The following is a 21,438-nucleotide window of genomic DNA, read 5'->3' as shown; positions in this document are numbered from 1 at the left end:
GGAACATGAATGATTTTCTGCTCCCGTGAACAGTGCACAATTGAGGCTGAAATACAAGGATCTCGCGTATTGCAACATATATACATGTCTACCAGGTCAGGCGTGTAAGTGCGGGATGCATGGGAACGTACCCGAAGCGAGAAACTTAAAACTTCTGAAGTTCAAAGTAACGAAGTATTCGAGTACGTACCACGTTTGTGAACTTTCTGGAATATCGGGATATCATACAGGTCATCCTGACAACGTTAGTTTCATTTATTTTCTCACATTTTCCCGGCGGAACTGTTATCGTTATTGTTTCTTCGATCGTGTTTTGGAAAGGTCAATATGACATAGCTAATTTTTACAAACATTCGATGCAGTCAGTCTGCCCCGCCCGTTGATAGTTTTCATTTGAACGGACTCTCAAATGTGGGATTTCATTACTTTCCACTCAAATGTCATTCCTTTTCGACGGAAATATATTTCAATAATTATTTTCATAAAATTCTGCAGCTGCAGCAATTTCTTTGTATTAATAAGGGCTTCAATGAACAAATAAGTAAAGAGAAGCACTGGCCATCGTCCTGGCGAAGTATTCCGGCGCACCTACAAGCGTATCAGAAATTTAAAGCAGTGAACCGTGTCTCTTACGCTTGACGGCCCCAATAACCTGTGACAAAAGTTGATGTAAAAGTGGAAGAGTACCAGTCTCCGTGCAGCTCGTAAGATACCACTTCAAGTTTAACAACCACGCATGCAAGTTCATCAGGCCGTATTTCAGTTCAAAACCAACAAAGTGATTAATGGACATTGAAATGTAATTTCGCCACTTCATTAAGAGTTTCCAAGTGTGCAATCTAATTTTCGTTCGTATGTAGGTAAGAAAACCATTACGCATGAATTAATATGGAAAGTATTAAACCTTATGCTTTATTCATATGATAGTGAAGTCTATTTATTAAACTGTACGGTTTACAAATTCCATATGTGACTGAACCGTAACGGTTTACTTATTTGCAAAAGAACAATCGGTGTTGCGATAATAAACTTACTGTAAGAAAAAATGTGTCATATGACAATGAGTGGTATCAATTTAATAAACCCTTTCGCCACCACGGCTTTTTTGGAGAAAGAACTTGTTCTGAATAGCGATTTGGACCTGTTCACAGGGAATCAGGGATGAAAAGTGTAACTACACGACATTTTCACATAAAGATTATACAACAAAATGTCCCCAAGGGCAAGACTATAACAAATGGGTCAAAGTGCTTCAGTATACAAGCACGGTCTGAGTGACCGTGATCCAAGATATTTTCTACTCAGAAATGCCCTTTAAATGCCCTTTAAATAGGTTCAGCTGTGCCATTATCACTATTTAGTAAAAATTCTAAAAGGTAAACTATCTTGATCTGAAATTCAAAGTGAAGCAAAGTGGCAAAGTAAAGAGATATCTGCATATTATTTCCACAATGTCAACTTTTCAGCTCGTCAAGAGGTTATTCCAATCTGTGACTGAGTTTACGGAGTCATGTATCGATATCAGTTGCACCACATCTGAACTGTAACGTTACCTGGGAGCGAATGATAAGTCATGACATCGCAGTCGGCTATATATAATCAGAAATCATAACAATGGAATATTAAGTGGCAGCGTCATATTTTCAATTTACCTAGATTCATCTGTTTTCAGAGATACGCTTTCAATCATTCACTGACACATATCAGACATGATTTACAATAACGTGGTACAACTTATAAAAATATGAAATTAATTAAGGCTACTTAAAGGAATGTATTTTTGGAAATGTTTTGCTCTTACAATATTGCCTTAGAGGGCACGCTGATGATAAGAGAGTCAACATGACTTTAATTACAAAATATGTTCTTTACTTAGAAATGCCCTTTAAATAGGTTCAACTAATGACAGCTACTTGAAGAAATTTATTCTGGATAATGTTTTGCTCTACTAAAATTATATAGAGTACACGATATAACTAAAGGAGACAATGTATTTTAGTTAACACACAAAAGGAAATATAAAAATCCCTCAGATAATAAAACGCTTTTGAAAACATCTGGTAAAATATTCCTGACGTTATTCTGTGTGAGATTTTTCGTAGACTTAGGGGCCGTCGATCATAAAAGCGGACGCACTAGAAACCCAATTCCTTAGTTTTTGTGTCAACCCCTCCCCCTCAAAAAGAAACTCCTGAATGTGAAGTGGTTTCGGAAAATCCTGTTTTCTATTATAGATGGATAATTCCAGTCTTCAACGCATACACAGCTATGTTGGTACTAATATTGTGATTTGCCCACGATAGGCGTGACTTTTTTCATGGCAGGGTACAACAGGTGCGAACCGCTTGAAGATAGTTCGGAAAGTGTCGATCAAGATTTTCCCTGGCATAAATGTATCAAAAAGTGTCAAAAATAAGAGACTCGTTTTATAACTTTGAAACGGATATGCCATTACCCAGGGTCATGACTTGTATCGATATCAGTGTTGTAATTAAAATTTCGTATTGTTTATGGTTTCACAGACTGAGTTCCGAAATTTCTTGTTTTTACCAGAAGTTACTGCTATGTTGGCGCACACAAAAAGGATTAGAGTCTCAACCCTTCATGAACGACATCCTCTAATTAAAGGGTCACAGATAGCCAATATTGAACTCACAATGAAAAAGGCGTACGACGCAAAATTCATTCTGATTAGTCTGTTAACAGCCGTTCAGCCTCGTCGTCAGCGTCTCGTCGACCGGTGTTCTTGGGCATAGCCTCGATCAAGCTCTCCCAAAACGTTTCCTTCTCTTTATGGCTTGAAGCTTCGCCGGGCCATTTAAGGTAGGTCACCACGTTCAACAGACTCTTCAGCGATGCGTCAATGCCGTCCAGTCGAGTGATGTCTTCGAACATGATGGGTATGATCTTTGTACCGATTCTTAGCATTTCTGACTGTGCCTTCTCGTACTCAAAGCGGCACCACTCACTCTGCACGAACGATCGACTCAGCACAAGGATTGTCCGGCTACTGTTCTGGATTGCATCCAAGATGTTGTCCATGATTGCTGGAGACGAAAAAAGGTGGATTTAGAATGCTCTCTTTCAAAAAGCAGACACTTATTCCTGTTACAGAACGGTATTCTCTCTGTCTTATGCTGCGACCAACTCTTTATAAGCATGTGAACGACATGTTAAAACGACATGTTAAAGTATAAGTTGGCTCATGGACCGTGGACTAGGGTTGGCTTCAGTGATATTTTAAACCTCTTCAAAATCAGTGTCCAAAATTGCTAGAAACTACAAACTACCAAGTAAGGAGAATACTTTATCACATACTGAGTAACATTACACTCACAACGATCGCGTTCTGAGTTTCTGTCAACGAAACTGTAATTTTACAAGGCCAAACCTTGGCACAATGACACAATGATTTACATCAACACTTGACTGTGATATGTATAACCCGAACTAACACAACTGGACAAAAATCCTTCCATAATCCATGTGGTACGCAATTTTAGAGAGAAGCCAATACAAGCCTATATATCTGGGTGAGTGATAAGACTTATTTGTCTTTCACTTCAGTTATAATGTGGAAGTACGCGCTATGCGCACATAGGTGGGACAAGACCAAGAATGGCTACGCCGACAGATCGTCTTCAGAGTTCAATATAGAAATGGAGGCGTTTGTGTGTAGTATGGCCTAGTCTCAGCGTCTGTGAAGTCTAGAATTACAGGGCATCTCCTCGTATATAGAACACATTGGGCTTGCAATGGTACTGGGGAATGATACATACCTGCTCCCGGTTGAAAGTCCCTGCAGTGAATGCAGAGCGGAAGCCGTGATCGTTCTCAAGTCTTGGCAACATCTCCCGGATCACGAACGATTCCTCTGGCGACGAGCAGCCCGACTCACTTCTGTAACAGACGAAGGCATCGTATTTCCAGTGTTCTGTGAAGAAAGACGAAGAAGACAACTATCAAGGGACATGACGGTCTTAAGATGATGGTAATGATGATAATGATGATGATGATGACGGCGGTGGTGATGGTGGTGGTGGTGGTGGTGGTGGTGGTGGTGGTGGTGATGATGACGATGATGATGATGATGATGATGATGATGATGATGGTGATGATGATGATGATGACGGTGATGATGATGATGATGGTGGTGGTGGTGGTGGTGGTGGTGATGATGATGATGGTGATGATGGTGGTGGTGATGATGATGATGATGATGATGATGATGATGATGATGATGATGACGATAATGTAATGATGATGGTGATGGTGGCAGTGGTGATTGTGGTGGTGACGGAGGAGGAGGTGGTGGTTGTGGTGGTGGTGGTGATGATGATGATGGTGATGATGATGATGATGATGACGACGACGACGACGGTGATGATGATGATGATGATGATGGTGGTGGTGGTGGTGGTGGTGGTGTTCATGATGATGACGATGATGATGATGATGATGATGACGATAATGTAATGATGATGGTGATGGTGGTAGTGGTGATTGTGGTGGTGACGGAGGAGGAGGTGGTGGTGGTTGTGGTTGTGAAGGTGGTGTTGGTGATGATGGAGCAAAATCGTTGTGTTTGAAAGCATGATGACCATGACAATTATAATTATGATCAAGATGATCGTGAGACGTCTTGATAATGGTTGTACTGATAGACCATTTTATACATTTTTGTTCTGAAGCTCGATTTCAGCTATCAATACGAGTTACTCTCCTTTAACATCCATACTTTTATAAATCCGATAAGTCGACATCTTTTCATCAAACTCACCTTCATCGATCGAGGTCCATGTAGAACAAAGACGGTGTTGCAATATTCGAATCTCTCGTCTATACTTGAAGGTCACTAAGGGTAATATAACCAGCAAGATTGCTACAGGAACAATCGTATAGAAGAGGATCCTCAGAGACCTTTTTTTGTTATCTGAAACGAAAACGAGATGTGTAAGCAAACGATCACCTAATGGCAAAAGGCAAACATGACTTGTAAAAGCAACTTTTTCTGCAAGGTATTTTTATAAAAAGCCATGCCTTTTTTTGCTGTTGACTCCAATTACCATAAACAAGTAGGCAGTCACCATTGTGATAACAATTTGTTTTGGCCACACCATGGTTGTGGAAGGCTCAAGAAAGAAAATGTGAGTGAAAATGAGCTCTACAGGGATATATAATTTTATGTCGCAAATTCTTTGATCGTATACATTACGTCTTCCGTTTTGTGCATGTCCGTGTGTGACTGTCTGTGTTTATCTCTGTTTACTCTGGTTTTCTTAGACTGCATATAACGGATAAGGCCTTCTAGGCCTTGGGCATATAAATTTCAAAACAGAGTAAATTGAAGGAGTAAACTCAGGCACACTATCGGTTAAGTCGTTGGCTGTTGCGTAGAGCGATGGTTGAATGCGATATCCCACAGTTAGTTCACCAAGTAACTAATGCTAAGGAAAGCCAAGCGACTTGGGGCCACTTTATATCACAGAGAGCATTGTATAGAACCGAACGAACACTTGTTTCCATGGTCGTACCCCCTGCATAGATATACTTGATAGAACTCAGTAGAGTTGAAAGTCGCTGGAACGAACGGCTGAATCTATCGATCACAGTACCTTAAATTGTTGTTCAAAAGTTCTAAAAACAGAGAGCGTATTATTCGTATCTAATCTTCTCCTCTTGTTGTCCGATTGTACTTGAGTGACGTCTTAATGCGGCCGTTTCGCACGATGTTGTTAGGCGTAGAAAAAGAGACATACTGATCTAAAATACGCCACCAGCGGGCAGTATTACCATATCCAGTGGGTAAAATCTCATGACCCATGTTTTATGATTCCTTTCCTAATGGCATGTGACTAAACAAATGGTAGCATATCACGATAGCCAAGGTATGTGAGGTGAGATATTTTGCTCCGCGGGTCATCTTCAAAATTTACTGATTATTCTTTTATATTTAGGGGTCATCGATGAAAATCACTAACGCACAGCACTGGAAACATAATTCCTCAGTTTTGGTGTCAATCCCTCCTCATCAAAACGAAACCCCTTAATGCGAAATTGGTGTTTATTATTTATATATTTACCAACTTGTCTGTAACGCACACGTCGTGCAAAATCTGCAAATAATTACAGAGGTTTCCCGCTCAGATACTTGCTACAGCCGATCCTGATTTTTATCTGGACGCATGGCAATACAAATTGGAGTCTTAACCCCCTTAAAAATCACTTTTCTAGTGCTTAAGCTTTTATGATTGACGGCCTCTTTAGAGTCAAGCCATTTGTTCTTACTTCTCACATGTTTGAGAAATGTTCACCGAGACATCAGTTAACTTACTGTTACTTACCAGGACTGACATGCACGTTGGTGGAAATTTGTCCCGATCCACGTTCATTAGATGCCGTACAAGTACATTCGATGTCGTTGGGTTCAGGTTCTATATCTTTAAAATGAAGTTCCAGCCAGTCCTCCTTTATCTGAACTTCTTTGCCCTTTTTGCAGACAAAGTTCACATCGGTATAATTCGGATTTGCGTCAACATGACACGTCACACTGACATCATCCCCTTCCAGCGGGTGTTCAGGTTTCACCACAATGTTCACCGCCGGCTTGTCTAAAAGAGATAAATAAAATACTGTACTTGCAACGGTAAAAGCAACCGAACAAACAAACAAACAAACAAACAAACAAACAAAACAAATTACCAAATCCTGCTCCAATTTCAAATAGGTTTTTACATCAGTTCTCTAAACGGTATACATCTCAGTGAAGAAAGTATTAATTTAAAAGCCCCGATAATTTTTAAGAATTGACAACTTGCTGGATTTTCTAGTAGTTATATTCACGAGTATTTATGAGTATCATGGCGTCAGAATATCATGGAGTGCTCCTGCAACACGTTGAAAGCAAAGATAGGGTACTAATCAACTCCATGTACACAGAGCATCGTCTATTCAGACCGTTAACAATTCATTTCAATTCTTCAAAACTTAAATTGTCACAATACATCCAAGTGATCTACTGACACTTCTCCCACAATGAATCCCGCGCATGTCCTCATGTTGTCGGGAATATACTGAGAGATAGTCCTTCATACGTAAGACAATAATTCCAAAATACGAGGGTTTATTGTTTTGGGCAACTTCAAATGCTTGATGCAGTCTGATAAAACTTGCTTCCTTTAGATTTTCTTTTGGTGAGCGGTCTCGTTCTGCAAAAATGTTTAAGCAGCGGGACCTTATAATAATAACAATAGTAATGGGTTCTTATATAGCGCACATTTTCACTAGTACATGTGATCAAGGCGCTTTAGAATTATTATTACCCCTCCTGGTCACTGAACCTTATGTACGCAAAGCGCGGATAACAGATTTTCATTGCATTTGAAAAACAATTCTTACATATCACATCTTATACAAATAGCAAGAGCACCTTTACCTTTAACATTTTTTTCTCACTTACATTGTATGTTATTCAGCTGAATGACTTTTTTGTTCTTGTATTCTAATGCGTCAATCATAGCCTCACAAGACAAGATTGACCCGACATTTTTATATGTAGGTGTGATTGTAATTCGGCTCTTCGTGTTGTATAATCCACGTCTGGAACTCGACTCGATCTCTGTTCTCACGTTTTCTCGAAGTAGTTCGTCATCCATGTACCAAAGAATCTGAACTGGTGGATTGGCGTCGCGTGCTATGCACATCAAACTGACCGGTTCGCCATCAGTCAAGGACCGGTTGAGGAATGTGTGAGCCCAGACGATCTGCACGTCACTTGGTTGTTCTAGGGGTCAGGTTAAAACTTGAATTAACAACAAAATCGTATCACATGACAAGTAAAATTTCTTTTCGTTTCAGCATTTTGAGACCAACTCATCCCCAATATACATCTCAAAGTACATAGATAATACCTATCAGATGGATGCCGTCATTGGTACGTGATTATGATTGGTATTGGTGTCACTAAAATCCTACACTAATAATGTCAGTGCTCATTTTACAATTATCTTGGTTGAGTAATAAGGTATATGAGAGAGATACTATTGAACAATAATCAACATCTTGACGCGAGAAAATTATTCTACCCTCTCACCAATTATCATAAGCTGTGCAGTTCCACTTCTTACGCCGTGCTGATATTCTGTTGGTCCAGTCTCACAGTGATATAACCCTTCATCTTCAATTTGGACTTTTGATATACATAAATCATATTCCCCGTCACTGACGTCACCGCAGAGACTGTAGCGACCGTTTGCCAAGTGATAGGGCGTTTCGAGAGGGCTATCATTCACTGCCATAAGTACGTCATTTCCTTTGAACCAGGTCAAGTTCCCGACGCGATTACAGACAGAACAGCGAAGCAAGACGTCACTTCCAGAAGGGACGACTTTGTTTTTTGGCGATACGTCGATTCGCTGTTTATCTATCATCGATAACAAGAAGGCATTTTGGTGTAAATTTGAAAGTATTGTCAGGCCCCTTTTATGCATTGTCGGGGAAGGTATACGTCAACATGCCACAGTAAAATAATATCCTAGGTATTATATAGTATACGGTTACGACATTGAACATGTGATTAAAATATTGGAAGTGCAATTCAGTGTGATCCGTATTTTGAGGCTCTGAATATATGGTCTGTCATGACGTTGGGAGAAACATTTCTGAGACTTTCGTCTAGGGTCGAAATTTCTTATTTTTTATCTTTATGCCCCATCATTAGACTCACTGCGGACCCTGATAAATAAATTAGTATCAGCCAAAACTGTAAATGGAGCCAATATGTTACCCGTCACAGTCATAGAGTCATGGAGATACTCGTGTTGGGTTACTTAAAACAGTACTGACCCATGGCAGTAACGGTTATAGATCTCGAGAGAATGTCAACCCCATCGTTAACTACTTCGCACGTGTAGGTCTGGTCTCCGTCATCAGAGATACCTGGTGTGACATATGTCAAAGTTGACCTGAGAAACAAAGTGACGTGAAGTCATGTAACTATGTTGATAACTGCGTGCGTTGTTACAATCATTGTAAACAGGGTTAGGATAACTACTGATAGCGTGTCTGTAGTTGTCCCAAAATTATGACTCTGATTACCGAAGATGTTTTCCAACAGAATTGCAGAAAACGTGTACGTATTTCATCATGATATTGACAATCCTTCTTAATTGTTGTAAGCCACCCATTAAAACGGACCTAGTTTCTTATAGGACTATTGTTCCATTTTAACATCATATGCATGCCATTATTAGTTGCTAAATTGGACGTCGTATCGCTGACGAAATTAAGCAATATTCTGCGAACACAGTAAAGGTGCACGTTTAATTAATTGTTCACATACCTATCAGCCTAAAAACTTCTTAAACCTGCTTACCTTTCAAGACGTCTTGGTGGATTGTTTGTCTTTTGTTCGAGAGTAACGCCCTCTACAGACCACGACATGCTCTCAGCGATGACTCCGTATACGTTACAAGTCAGACTCAGTGTGTCGTTGACAAAGACGATTTCAGGACGCTGTTGGATTTCTATCGTTGGATTTACTGTTAAGTCATAAAATAATAAACAGGCACAAACAAGGTGACTTAAGGTATTGATATTAAAGCCCGGTTAGCTGTGTCATTTTGCATTTTATTTACTAAAAAATACAATCATATCTTAAGATGGATGTTTCGGATTTTCGCTCTAAACCCATATCGTCTTTTAAAATATCACTATTTCAATCCTTGGTAATGAATTTGATTAAATTCGGGCGTTTACGCGTATATTCGCCGAGGAAATATGTGAGTTGCGATTCGAAAATTTTGTAGCTTTTAAAACCTATGCTGTGCGTTCGTTGTCAATGTTAGAAAACCGTTTGTGGTCACACTTAAGTAAGAATATTTGCATACGTTGCATTTGATTTCAGACCATCTCAAAAAAAAAAATTGACAAAAATGTACAGCTGGTGGGTCTTTAAGGTAGAACGCGCCTTGGGGACAGAAATTCAGGATTTCAAATTTTACCTATTCTCTTCTTATCTACCAGTTGTGGGGTTCATTTTAAAGCTTTTATTTTAAAGTTTTTACCGTCTTAGTTTTTCGAAAATCAAAATTTTTCTTTTTCCCCATACAGTTAACATAGGGATGGCGGCCATTTTAATTTTCAAATATTATTGTTTAAATAATATCTAATAAAAGTACGTATAGATATGTCAGTGAAAGTTTCCAAATAACCATTAAACAACCTAAAAGTAACATTTTAGGTACTGCAAATGCCATACTTTTAGACAGCAAGTTATGTCAAACTGAAGGGGTTATTCTCTGAGAAACCTTAACAAGCAAATTTCTCCTTTGTCATTTCCATTGAAAAATCAATATCCTCTTATGTCATAAAACAGGTGCGACTAGTCGCCCTACTTTCCTTCACATACTGTATGGCTGAAGACACAATCAGTGGAAAAGTTTAGAAAAATGCTATCTCCTCTCTCAATCATAGATTATTTTTCAAATCGTTTAAAAATGAAATAAGAAGAATTGCATGCTTAAAAGTACGTTTTCAAAATTTTTAAAACTAGTCTACGAATTTGTCTACACGTGGGAGACATGGTAGACTTAACTGAGGAATCTCCGTTAATACAAACATAATGGGAAATCTACGGTACTGTGCCTACGTCAGACACGTGAATGCTATTTGATACACAATGTGATACACAGTATGGTATGATTATTCAACCGGAAAACTTACCATCTGTACAGTTAACGCCACTCCAACCTTTTGCGCAAAGGCAATCCCCGTTGAAACTGTGACACGTGGCGCCGTTTTGACAGTAGCAGTCGTGCTCACATTTCCCGCCAAATTTACCAGGGGGACAGCCTACAACAGAACGTCACAACATGAACTTCAAATTGTAGAAAAGTTAACTAAACTTCTATCCGTCCAAAAATTAAGTGAAATCGTTAGACACATTGGTATTATAAGATCACCCACACACCGCGACAATTTTTTGTTGCATGAATCAAATGTAGAAACGAAAGGTATGTAGCAATTTAAGAAATACACCGAAGGCAGCGGAAAGAAGAGAGATGGACTGTCTACGAGTTTTACACCTTTTAAAGTTTTTTCTGGTGGGTTCATAATCTTACGAGAAATTTCTGATCAACCTTCACCAGCCAAAGAAGTGCAAGCGACGTTGTTTTTCCCATTTTCAGCAGTTTTGAAAAAGAACGTGTATATTTGTCGACGTTTTAAATCTCTTGTATTTGTTGTTCAAGGGAAACAACGTAAAGCTTTCCAAGGAACATTATAAAATTTGCGTTGACTAGTAATTGGATTGGACATCTTTTGCTTTACGATTTCCTTTTCGAAGACGACAGGCAAACTCATAGAAGGCATGTTCTTAAATGTTCGCCCTCTACAATATATTTTCAAAATAAAGTATAAATATCAGCCAGATTTGACTTATACGGTTTGCTTATAGAATCACGAAATTTGGTAATTACTTTAAATTATTAACCTTTTCCGCCCGGCAAAACCTCCCTTGATGGCAAGATATCTGAGAATTTAGCCACGTAGACTACATCCTTCGCAACTGCACAGAATTTCAGAAAACTCTACGATGCTAAAGCAATGTTCAGATGGCGTTAAGATGCAAAATGTCTCAAAGAACGAACATAAAGAGTACTTTGACGTCCGTTGTAACTACTTACACACGATCAAAACACTTGACCTACAGAAGTAAGTATTAGCAAGAACAATCTTGGCAGTTACAAATTCTCCGCAGGGAATCTTTTAACCTGTCTCTATCAAAGAAAAGAATACAAATCGGAGGCTCACCGTGAAAATTTTGGTACTAGAAAAAGAAATTACACAAGATTTACTGATATTTGAAATTCAAAATAGCCACAATCCAAGTGTTAACTATATGTAGAAAAATAAAATTTTCAATTTTTGAAAAAGTAAGACGTTAAAAAGTTTTCTTATATCACGAGCTTTAAAATGAACCCCAACAAGTGGTAGATCAGAATCGAATAAAGTTTGAGGGTCCAAATATCCCAGTGTACACGAGGCGCATTTTATCTTAAGGAAGACGCGTTAGAAATTAACAGTTGTTATAAAACATATATCTGACTTTGAACAAGGCAAAGGAATAATTATAACAGACTTTTATATTCTTGAGTATGCAAAACACATTGCATACATTACCTTTCGGGTACATGGTTATGACTGGCGCGTACATGTCGGTGTCTAGACCAATTGTGACACGGAAGATGGCACATTTTAATTGAACTTGAGATTCAGACTTGAAATTGGGAAAAAACAGGTGGTAAATTGCTCCGCCCATCGAGTACCAGGAACTCGGCAAAGGATGTGTTGCTTTGGATACTTCTTGAAAACCTAATAGTGAAAGAATAAAACTGTCAGAATGGCACACTGTTATATCTTTGGACAATGCTTAAAATCCCGGCCCGCTGTACTTTGCAACCACGGAAGGAAGAGAACATTCATGTATGTTTCCTATATACTTATATATTTATGCATGCACGACTTGAGTTATCAGCAATCCCTGTTCACTGCTGACAACTTTGTATTTGTGCTCCTGTTTTCTGTATTTCTTATGAAATTATGATTATACAAAACATGTTTAGAGATGTACATAATATATTACACTAATTGTAAGTACGCGCACATACACGCAATATGTACAAATTTCATATTCGCCAACATATATGTATATATACCGACTGAGAGAGATACAAATACAGACAGACAAACAGAGAGGGCCACGTAAAAATAGACAGTCAGACACAAATTCAGACACATATAATGCATACCAACGACACGTAAAGTGGATAACACAGTTAACAGCAAAAAAGTAACCAATGGCATGCCTAAAGGTATACAGTCACCTGTAATCTAAATATGCCCATATATGGTCAAAGGGGCGTTCCTTGGTATTGAAAATGCACATGTGATGGCGCTGTTTTTAAAGCGCCCACCCGCTTAAAATCTGTGATTGGTTAGATTTTCTCTTTCCATGGTAATTGTGGCAAAATGGGAACAGGTGACATTATACCTTTAAATCAATACCCTCAATTTGACTACTATGTCGACATCCTAAATGCAGAGTTGGTAAAAGTACACAAGCAATTCAATTTAGTTTGTATCTGCACTTCTATGTTGTGACCGTGTATACTCTAGCTTTGATAAAGGCAATCATTGTTTAGAAGATGGTGAAGGCAATAATTTTTTACGTGGATTGAATCGCATATGTGCTGTAACTGAGCCATGAAGTACATACTAGTGCATACTGGTCGTCATCCACAACACTTCTGCCTACGTACCTTGATAGTCTTCCGTCACGGTACCGGGACGAATTATGTTGGCATTAACTATCATTCCATCTCCTTCGTGAAGAAAAGTTTCGAAGGACAATTCGTCGTCAAAGTCGATATCGGCTGTTTGTATATCACACGTCATTGTCAGATCTTCTAAACCCACGAAGAAGAAATTAGTGATGATGTGCACCCAAACATAGAGGTGTAAACTACCTGGCAATGATGACAATAACAAATGAATGTTAAGCTTCCCACACACAAACACGTTTAGTTTTAAAAACGATTAGAATAGGTATCAGACATAATATGCGGTGATGACTACCTATTACCTGTTCATAGGGGCTCCAGCCACCGTATATTATATGGAGGAGCTGAGCTTTGCCAGAAATACATGGCTCTTCCCTTGGCCTTGGAATATAACAACGTGTTTTGTATCACACCTGGTAAATTTCTGTTGCGATTCATAAATTTACGATCATTTGACGTTGAACATGCAAAGAAAAAGATACCAGTAAAAAGTTTCAAAAAAGTTAACCAATTAACAATTCAGAAAAACTGTTGAACTGCCAAATTTAAAAGTACCGTATAGGAATGAGCAAATCTTATGATCTCAGAAGGGTTTTTTGGAACCAGGTAGTTTCAGAGAGCGAAATAAAAGATTATTTAGTTGAAGATTTTAATGTTATCCTATAGTTGTTCCAATGATGTTCTTTTCATATTTTTGTACGAGCAACATTCTGCTGTTATTAAACACCTGTTACCCGGTCATGAGGGCTATAACGCCCTTTTATTAACCCGAGGGACCGTGCGTTACCAGAAACACAAACCGAGGCTGTAAACCAAGGGCTAAGCCATATGTTTCTGGTAGCGCAAGACTGGCGCTATAGCCCGAATAAAGATCAGATTATAGGTATTTTACGACACTCCCCACACTAATTGTTGTTTTATGTTATTACTTTTAATTCCTTTTGAGATGATGCACTGCAACATTCCCTTGTGAAAAGTTTACTTGGCGATTTCTCTACTCGGCGCTTAACACGTTCTAGTCACCTACTACTCTTTCGAAGCTACTTCGCGTAAGATCACGTTACTCGGCGCTTAATTAGTACATTCTGAATATCAAGTTTATTACAAGTGAAGATATTTTTGAACTGTAATTAGCATATCAATGTAAAGTCGATAATTTTCTGGTCTTACCTGGATAGCTACTTTTCAGTTCAGGATAAATACATGGACGGTATAAACTTTCATCCGACTGTTTGGGATTCGAACGTAAGTTTTCACTGTAAGACTTCCACGCTGAGAATTTTACTCTGTGAACTATGCGTGGTTCAGACTACATCAAGCCTGCAGCCGGAGAAGGACAAACCTTCTCACTCATCAGTGTTTGTCTGGACTAAACTCCCTGGAGACTGTTAGTTAGGATTTTTGTGCCATCCCAGCTAAATACAATAATTGTTGTACTCCTTTTTAACTTACCCCTGGACTTACTAATAAGTTTTCATAAATACATTTTAAAGAAATAGCTGTCTTCATCCCCTTTTCTGTCGTAACATGGGGAAGCAGTCTTTCAAAAATACCCTCTGACGTCACTTTGTCAGTTCATCGGGGACTAGACGTATCTATTTTCGTCACGTGACGCATTCTGGCGAATCGCAGCACGGAATGAGCATGTGGCGTGTTATAATGGATCACAAGGCTGCATTTGCAAGTACTCTGGAGGGGCGAAAAAATTTACGGGGGGTTGGGTTAAAATGTCAAGGGTATTTGGGGGGCATGTGAAAGGAATTAGAGACTTAAAGACGGGACTCGAAACGAAACTGGGTCTGATTGATGAGTAATATGTGTTGGTCATCTCTTAAATAAAAAGTCACGAATATAAACTGTAGGAAAAACACATTATGTAATATACGAAAATACACAGAAACTTCCTCACACTCATATGCATCAACCCAGATCACCTAGAACTGCCCCAACCTCTTTGTTCTATGTGCCAACAGAAGTATTAATTTTGTTTTTATAGAGCAGATTACTGTGAGCCGCTGTTCCAATGCACAATACGTAGGATTTATGATTCAGCCCATCCACAACTTTTGCAGCATTCTCTACATAGCAGAGACTGGAAATCAAACGTTTGGGCGTAAAGCTGTAGGGCTAAATGGCAGCTGTTGATAATCGTTATTAAAGGAATTTGTGAAACCCCCTTTCCATACTTTGGGACTAAATAGTGGAAGTCACAGTGGGCCACATTTAAAAGGACACAAATGGGACAGTATTGACTGGTCTTTCACTAACAACTCTGATTTATGGGTGAGAATAGGCCATTTACGCTGCATTCACAAACACCCCTGGAGGGGGCGGGATAATTGACGGGGACTTGAAAATAACAAGGGTATGTTGGGGACACTTGAAAGAATTTGGGGACTTAAAGGGGGACTCGAAACAAAACTGTTTCTGATTGATATGAAATATGTGTTGTTGTCAATTTAAGCTTTAACGTTTGGCTAGTTTTTGGATGGTATTGTTTTTGTATCGCTGTAGTTTCTTGTTCTACACCCTGAAGCTTGATGAAAGTCCAGCACAGCCGTATGTGTACAGTCAGCATTGATATTATTTAAAATATTTAAGTCTGGACAAGGATTTATTTGTCATCAGTAACAATGATTACAGTCTTTACACATGTTAAAGATATATCAAGTTTTGTCAGGGAAAATATTTAATCGTTTACATGTAGACTACCGTGTATACTATGAGAAGTGAAATAGTAATTTTGGGTGAAATTCCATTATTTGTTGTCTGCATCTGAACTTTCAAACACCCTATTTGAATCAAGTACATTTGTGAAACATTTATAAAAGAGCATCTTTTGTTAATTTATTAGTGTAAAAAATTATTTATATTAGTTTTCTCATAGACTCCAATTTACAGTGAATCAACATTTTTGGTGAAATTGCAAAATTTCCTGTGCATATATATGCACTTGAAACCACCCTATTCTAATACAGTACAATTATCAATTATCCAGCGTCTATATATGCACAAATATTGCAAGTTTTATATTGGAAAAAATAATTCACAGTTTTGTCATAGACCCCCATATATAGTGGATCAACTTTTTCGGCGAAATTCCAAAATCAAATTTAATGTACTCGTATGCACTTGTAACCACCCTATTCTAATCAAGTACAATTACGTCAATTACATGCAAAAGTATAGTAAGATTTGTATTGGAAGTTATTCACAGTTTTGTCATGGACTACCTTGTAAAGTGACTTAAAATTTTCAGTGAAATTCCAAAACAAAAATTTCTTGTACACATGTGCACTCGTAACCACACTATACTAATCAAATATATTTATATTAATTATCAAACTTATATAAATGCACGATATTGCTAGTTTTATATTTGAAAACTAATGTTCATAGTGTCCTCATTGGCTGCTATATATAGTGAATATTATCTATGAAATCTTAAAATCATTTTTACACACATTCCATGCGCTTTTTACCTTCCACTTCAAGCAAAGTGTATTTATACGAATCGTCAAACGCGTATAAAAATATCCTTTTATATGATTAATGTTAATAGACTCCTATGTATTATGATTTGATATTTTTAGACGCAGCACTATATTGGCAACATTGTGCCTTCCTTTGAGGGGGCCTTCAAATTATAGCAAGTCAGAAGTGGGGATTTGACTGCATTGTGAGTTTGTTAGGGGGCATTTGAAAAAATCTGAGAAATTTTTTGGAATGCCCCTACTCTAGAGTTGTCAGCGCAGAGTCTGTTACTTCCATTATATTATCAACGAACCCTAAAATCCGTCAAATTTTACGAAAATTTCCAACGCGAACGACAGCGGGCCCTAGAACTTGTTAGTGAGTAGTGCGCGAGCTGTAAAAAATTTTGCAAATCCGGAGATTTTTTCAATAAAAGTGTTTAAACTTTGCCCACAAGTGTTCCATTTTATTTTGTGATTGATTATGATCTTTGTACAAATTACAATTTGTGTTTTAGCTGAAAAATTACGATGTTTACGATATTATTCATAATCACAAGCACGTAAACAAACAATTATTGCGTATTTGTGGTCGGTCACATGGTTCAGCTCGACCAATTAAAATGCGACGGACAGGACATGGTAATATAATGCAGTTTCTTGTTCTACTTCCACGAAGCGCGATGAAAAGTCTAGTTTTAGCTTCTCAACACAGCCGTGCGTATACAGTCAGAAAATAAATTTAATTCAAGTGCCCACCAGAATTCATTTGTCATCAATAACAATGATTACGGTCTTGACACATTTTGCTAGACAGATTATTTGGTTTTTCTGGCACGCTGTTGGGAGGAGAACAAGAAACACACAACATAACGTACTGAAAAACTGGCTAAGAGGTACAAATCATGTCCCTTTTGTACAAATATTTCCATTATTTTCAGTTTTCCAGACAGGTGAGGGAAGGCATCCTGTTTACAAACAGTTTTTATGTGATCGCTGTTATTCTGTTCTACAAGATTAAGTTTTCCTGTGAGAGAAAATATGTCAAAACGGCAACCTACTTCTATGGAAGAGGAACAAACGCACATACAAACACACACCACACATACCCCGAAGAAATCTCATGTCCATTCCAAAATCAGGCCAGGTTATCTTGATGGAGGGTTTCCAAAATTATAACAAGTTAGAAGGGGTCATTTGAACGCGTTTTGAGTTTGTGAGGAACGCATTTGAAAAATTCAGGGATATTCTTTTAATTCTCCCGCCCGCCCCCACCCCGAGGTATTTTTAAATGTAGCCTAGCTAGTTCTTTCCATGCCACTTTTGTCGGGTCTGTTATCTTTTCCGATTGTGTTCAGTGAGATATGGAGGAATATTGTCGCCGTTTGAGTTTCGTCAATCAAAACGTAGTATAGTTTATGAATGAAGCCTTTTTTACATAAATATTTCGATATTTTGGAGCTCATTGGTACAAGTAGGTTAAACCATGATCTTTCCAGTAATTTGTAAAATGCTGGGCATTATTTAGTGATTACCCTATATTGACTGTATCGTTTCAGCATTTGAGTGTAATTTGTGCCGCGTCACAAACTAGGTGTATCCATCAAACACGTTAACAGTTAACAAGATCGGAACTAATTTATAATCGGATACAGAAGTAATGTTGCTTTAGCTATAGGTAGCTAACACTTTTGTTAAAATTTGAAAAATCCAATTCTCCCAAGTTAGTTCCAATCCTGTTAGATAATACAACGTATAAAGAGTACTTACAGTTACTCAAGGGGAAGAGTACGTAGTCCGTTAGGTTGCTTGTTTCAGGGTTTTGCAGTTGCTCTACAGGGATCTTCACAACGGTGCTTACGTCAATAAGGCTTAAGCTTATGTTCTGTGTGGTATATGGAATGAAAACATCAGCAAATTTCAATGAAAAGAGCGCAATTTTTACTGTCTTTTGTATATCCACAACAACAACAACAACAACAACAACAACAACAACAATAATAATAACAACAACAATAACATTATTCAATATTCCATTTTAGTTTTCAGGACCAGAACTTTTGTAAGAGTAATCTATTCTTGTTTGTTAAAAAATACTTCACCCATATATTAAAGGTGAAAACTGTAGTTTAACACTTACTTTACACTTACTTTTTGGGTGTCAATGGACGCTATTTCACCAGCCAATTAATGACAAACACTGGTAAATGTAAGATGATCTCATATTTATCCATAAAAGTATACATCTCTCGTTCGCAAGACACACAGTGTTAGAAGACCAGTCAAAAACCTTTTAAATTTGATGTGAAAAAATCCTGCACTGAGATTCATTTACTGCGGAAGTTGAATTTTCGTTCTGTACGCCGAGATGACGCGTTGGACGCACAACTAGTCTGCACGCGACAGTGCGTGCAGGACACTTTGAACACACAATTTTTCTCCTTTTCAGGTAAAAAAAGGTGTATAATAATAAGGATGATCACAAACTACCTAAAGTACATCATACAGAACGCTTTGGTATTGCCCTCGGCGCTACGCATCACAGACAATAACTCAGTTGTACTTGGAATATTGTGAATATTAAGAGCCTTTTAGCCTCTTAGTATCGAACGTCAAGCGCTCCGTAGGATTCAATACTAACCCGTCGATAGTATAGTCATCATTTGACTGAAAGTGAACCTGAATTATTTTCATTTTGAAAACTTTAGGATTTACATATTTTGCTTAAGAATACTGTTTTTTTCACTAAATTGTGCATTTAAAATTCGATAAACCACACAACAGTGATTTAAATATATTAATGCACTGTTCGATGATAAAAATAGTTTCATTTTTTCTACAGATTTTCGTCTAACATGGAAATAACGCAGATGATTGTCATCTCTTTGTATGTAAACCCAAAAATTTGGCGTGAAAACTATATAAGAGAGGCATGTAATAAAATCATTGTAGTCTAAAAAATATATAACCAAAACATTGGACTATGTCCCCGAGAGTAGGTGACCATTTACCCGATTTAAGGAGGGCAAATGGTCTCCTGCCTCGAGGGTGCTCAGTCCATTGTTTGGGTTATAATGTGTTATTGCATGCCTCTCTAACATAATTTTCATTCCAATTTTTGGGTTTACGTACAAACGACAATCATATGCTTATTTCAATGTCAGTCGAAAATTTGTTGAAAAAGTCATAGAACGGCACATTGACAAATTTTAATCACTCTTATGCTGTTTATTGAATTTTTTTCACATTATTTTGCAAAATTGTATTTCCTATGTAAAACGTGCAGTTCTATATTTTGTAATACCGAAGTTATCAAGTTGAAAATAGTTCCGGTTCACTATCAGTCAAGTGATGACTATGTCGCCCGCGACGTCATTAAGACGTTACCATTGATTCTTATCGAGCGCGCGATGTTCGATGTATGAGGCATATAATAAGGGAGTATGTACCCTCGAAACAGGACACCTTTTGCACTCCTTACATCTGGCAAATGATCACCTACCATGGGAACATAGTCCCATGCTTAGGCTATATTCTTACATGTCTCATTTCTCAGATGTGGCGCGTCCAAGATTCAATAATAACTTATTCATGACGTTGAGGGCCGCACAGTCATTATTTAACAGAATGTGACCCGGAATTATTTTAACTTTACAACTTCGGGATTTAAAAACCATCAAATTACATATTTTTTAAAGAAAATATGTATTGTGAAAACTATACATAAAAATCGATAAATCGCATAACAGTGATTTAATTCAGTCGCATATCAACGCGTCGATCAAAGAAGAAAATGTTCTATTTTTCAACAGACTTTTGTCGACAATGGAAATAAAGCATATGATTGTCATTTGGAAATAAGCCCAACTTTGGGTGTGAAAACTATTGTAATATGTAATAAAAACATTAAATAACCCAAACAAGGGACTATGTGCCCTCGAGGCAGTGGGATACTTGCCCCGGGGATCATAATCCTTTGTTCTGGCTATAATCTATGTTAGTGACAGCATAAGTGAACGCCTTTTTCTCTTGCGCACCCTAACTTCTTATTTACAGTATGGATTCTTTATAGAAACTAAGCTATATACTAACTACCTTTCTAAAACCATTTCCCCTGCTCTTGTCATTCTTACCTACCTCGGCATCTGTCAATGATTCGTTTTCGCCATCGTATTGTTTGTGACAAGATGCATCGAAAGTCGATGATGCCATTCGAAAAAGCTGCACAACCATAATTAAGGAAGTAATCTTGAATCCAAGTCTGCGCATTGTCTGAAGAAAATCAAGATAAAGAATAATATTACATTCAGATTGCACACACTTAAAACCTTACACCAGTCTTGCTACAGGACCCGTTGGGCTTCATTACAGAAGGTCGCCCTGGGTCGTAGATGAAGTCGAGGACAAAAGTTCATACAAACATCGAAACCTATCTCATATGTTTGACAGCTTCCCGGACACGGTAGGTACAGTTGCAAGTCTCAGACAAGCTATAGATCGTACTACAAATTAAGACTGGCCCGAACCCTGGAAATTTGATACTGTTTTTGTTTTCCCTCGATACTTCATAAGACAACAATGTCAAATATTATAGGGGTAATTTGTTTAAAATCGTTGCTTATTCA

At 37.9% G+C, this 21,438-nt stretch overlaps 1 protein-coding gene across 2 annotated transcripts in view; it reads right to left on the bottom strand.

Moving 5' to 3' along the window:
- Positions 1-890: 890 nt before the first annotated feature.
- Positions 891-21,438, bottom strand: part of LOC139138202 (uncharacterized) — a 23,050-nt gene continuing 2,502 nt past the window's right edge. The window contains exons 3-15 of one of the 2 annotated variants that reach the window (XM_070706477.1): positions 20,951-21,085; positions 18,584-18,698; positions 13,320-13,526; positions 12,181-12,372; positions 10,723-10,851; positions 9,374-9,539; positions 8,845-8,963; positions 8,093-8,422; positions 7,460-7,783; positions 6,345-6,611; positions 4,781-4,933; positions 3,780-3,934; positions 891-3,047 (exon numbers count right to left, since the gene is read on the bottom strand). In XM_070706477.1, coding sequence (XP_070562578.1) covers positions 2,988-3,047; positions 3,780-3,934; positions 4,781-4,933; positions 6,345-6,611; positions 7,460-7,783; positions 8,093-8,422; positions 8,845-8,963; positions 9,374-9,539; positions 10,723-10,851; positions 12,181-12,372; positions 13,320-13,526; positions 18,584-18,698; positions 20,951-21,085 — 2,352 coding nt within the window. In that variant the 3' untranslated portion in view covers positions 891-2,987. The remainder of the gene's footprint in view (positions 3,048-3,779; positions 3,935-4,780; positions 4,934-6,344; positions 6,612-7,459; positions 7,784-8,092; positions 8,423-8,844; positions 8,964-9,373; positions 9,540-10,722; positions 10,852-12,180; positions 12,373-13,319; positions 13,527-18,583; positions 18,699-20,950; positions 21,086-21,438) is intronic. The other variant, XM_070706476.1, reaches the window with a different exon arrangement.

The sequence above is a fragment of the Ptychodera flava genome, chromosome 8, assembly GCF_041260155.1.
Source record: "Ptychodera flava strain L36383 chromosome 8, AS_Pfla_20210202, whole genome shotgun sequence".
In the NCBI taxonomy this organism is placed as follows: domain Eukaryota; kingdom Metazoa; phylum Hemichordata; class Enteropneusta; family Ptychoderidae; genus Ptychodera; species Ptychodera flava.
Note: the sequence above shows the minus strand (reverse complement) of the source record. Positions and strands in the feature narration are given on the sequence as shown.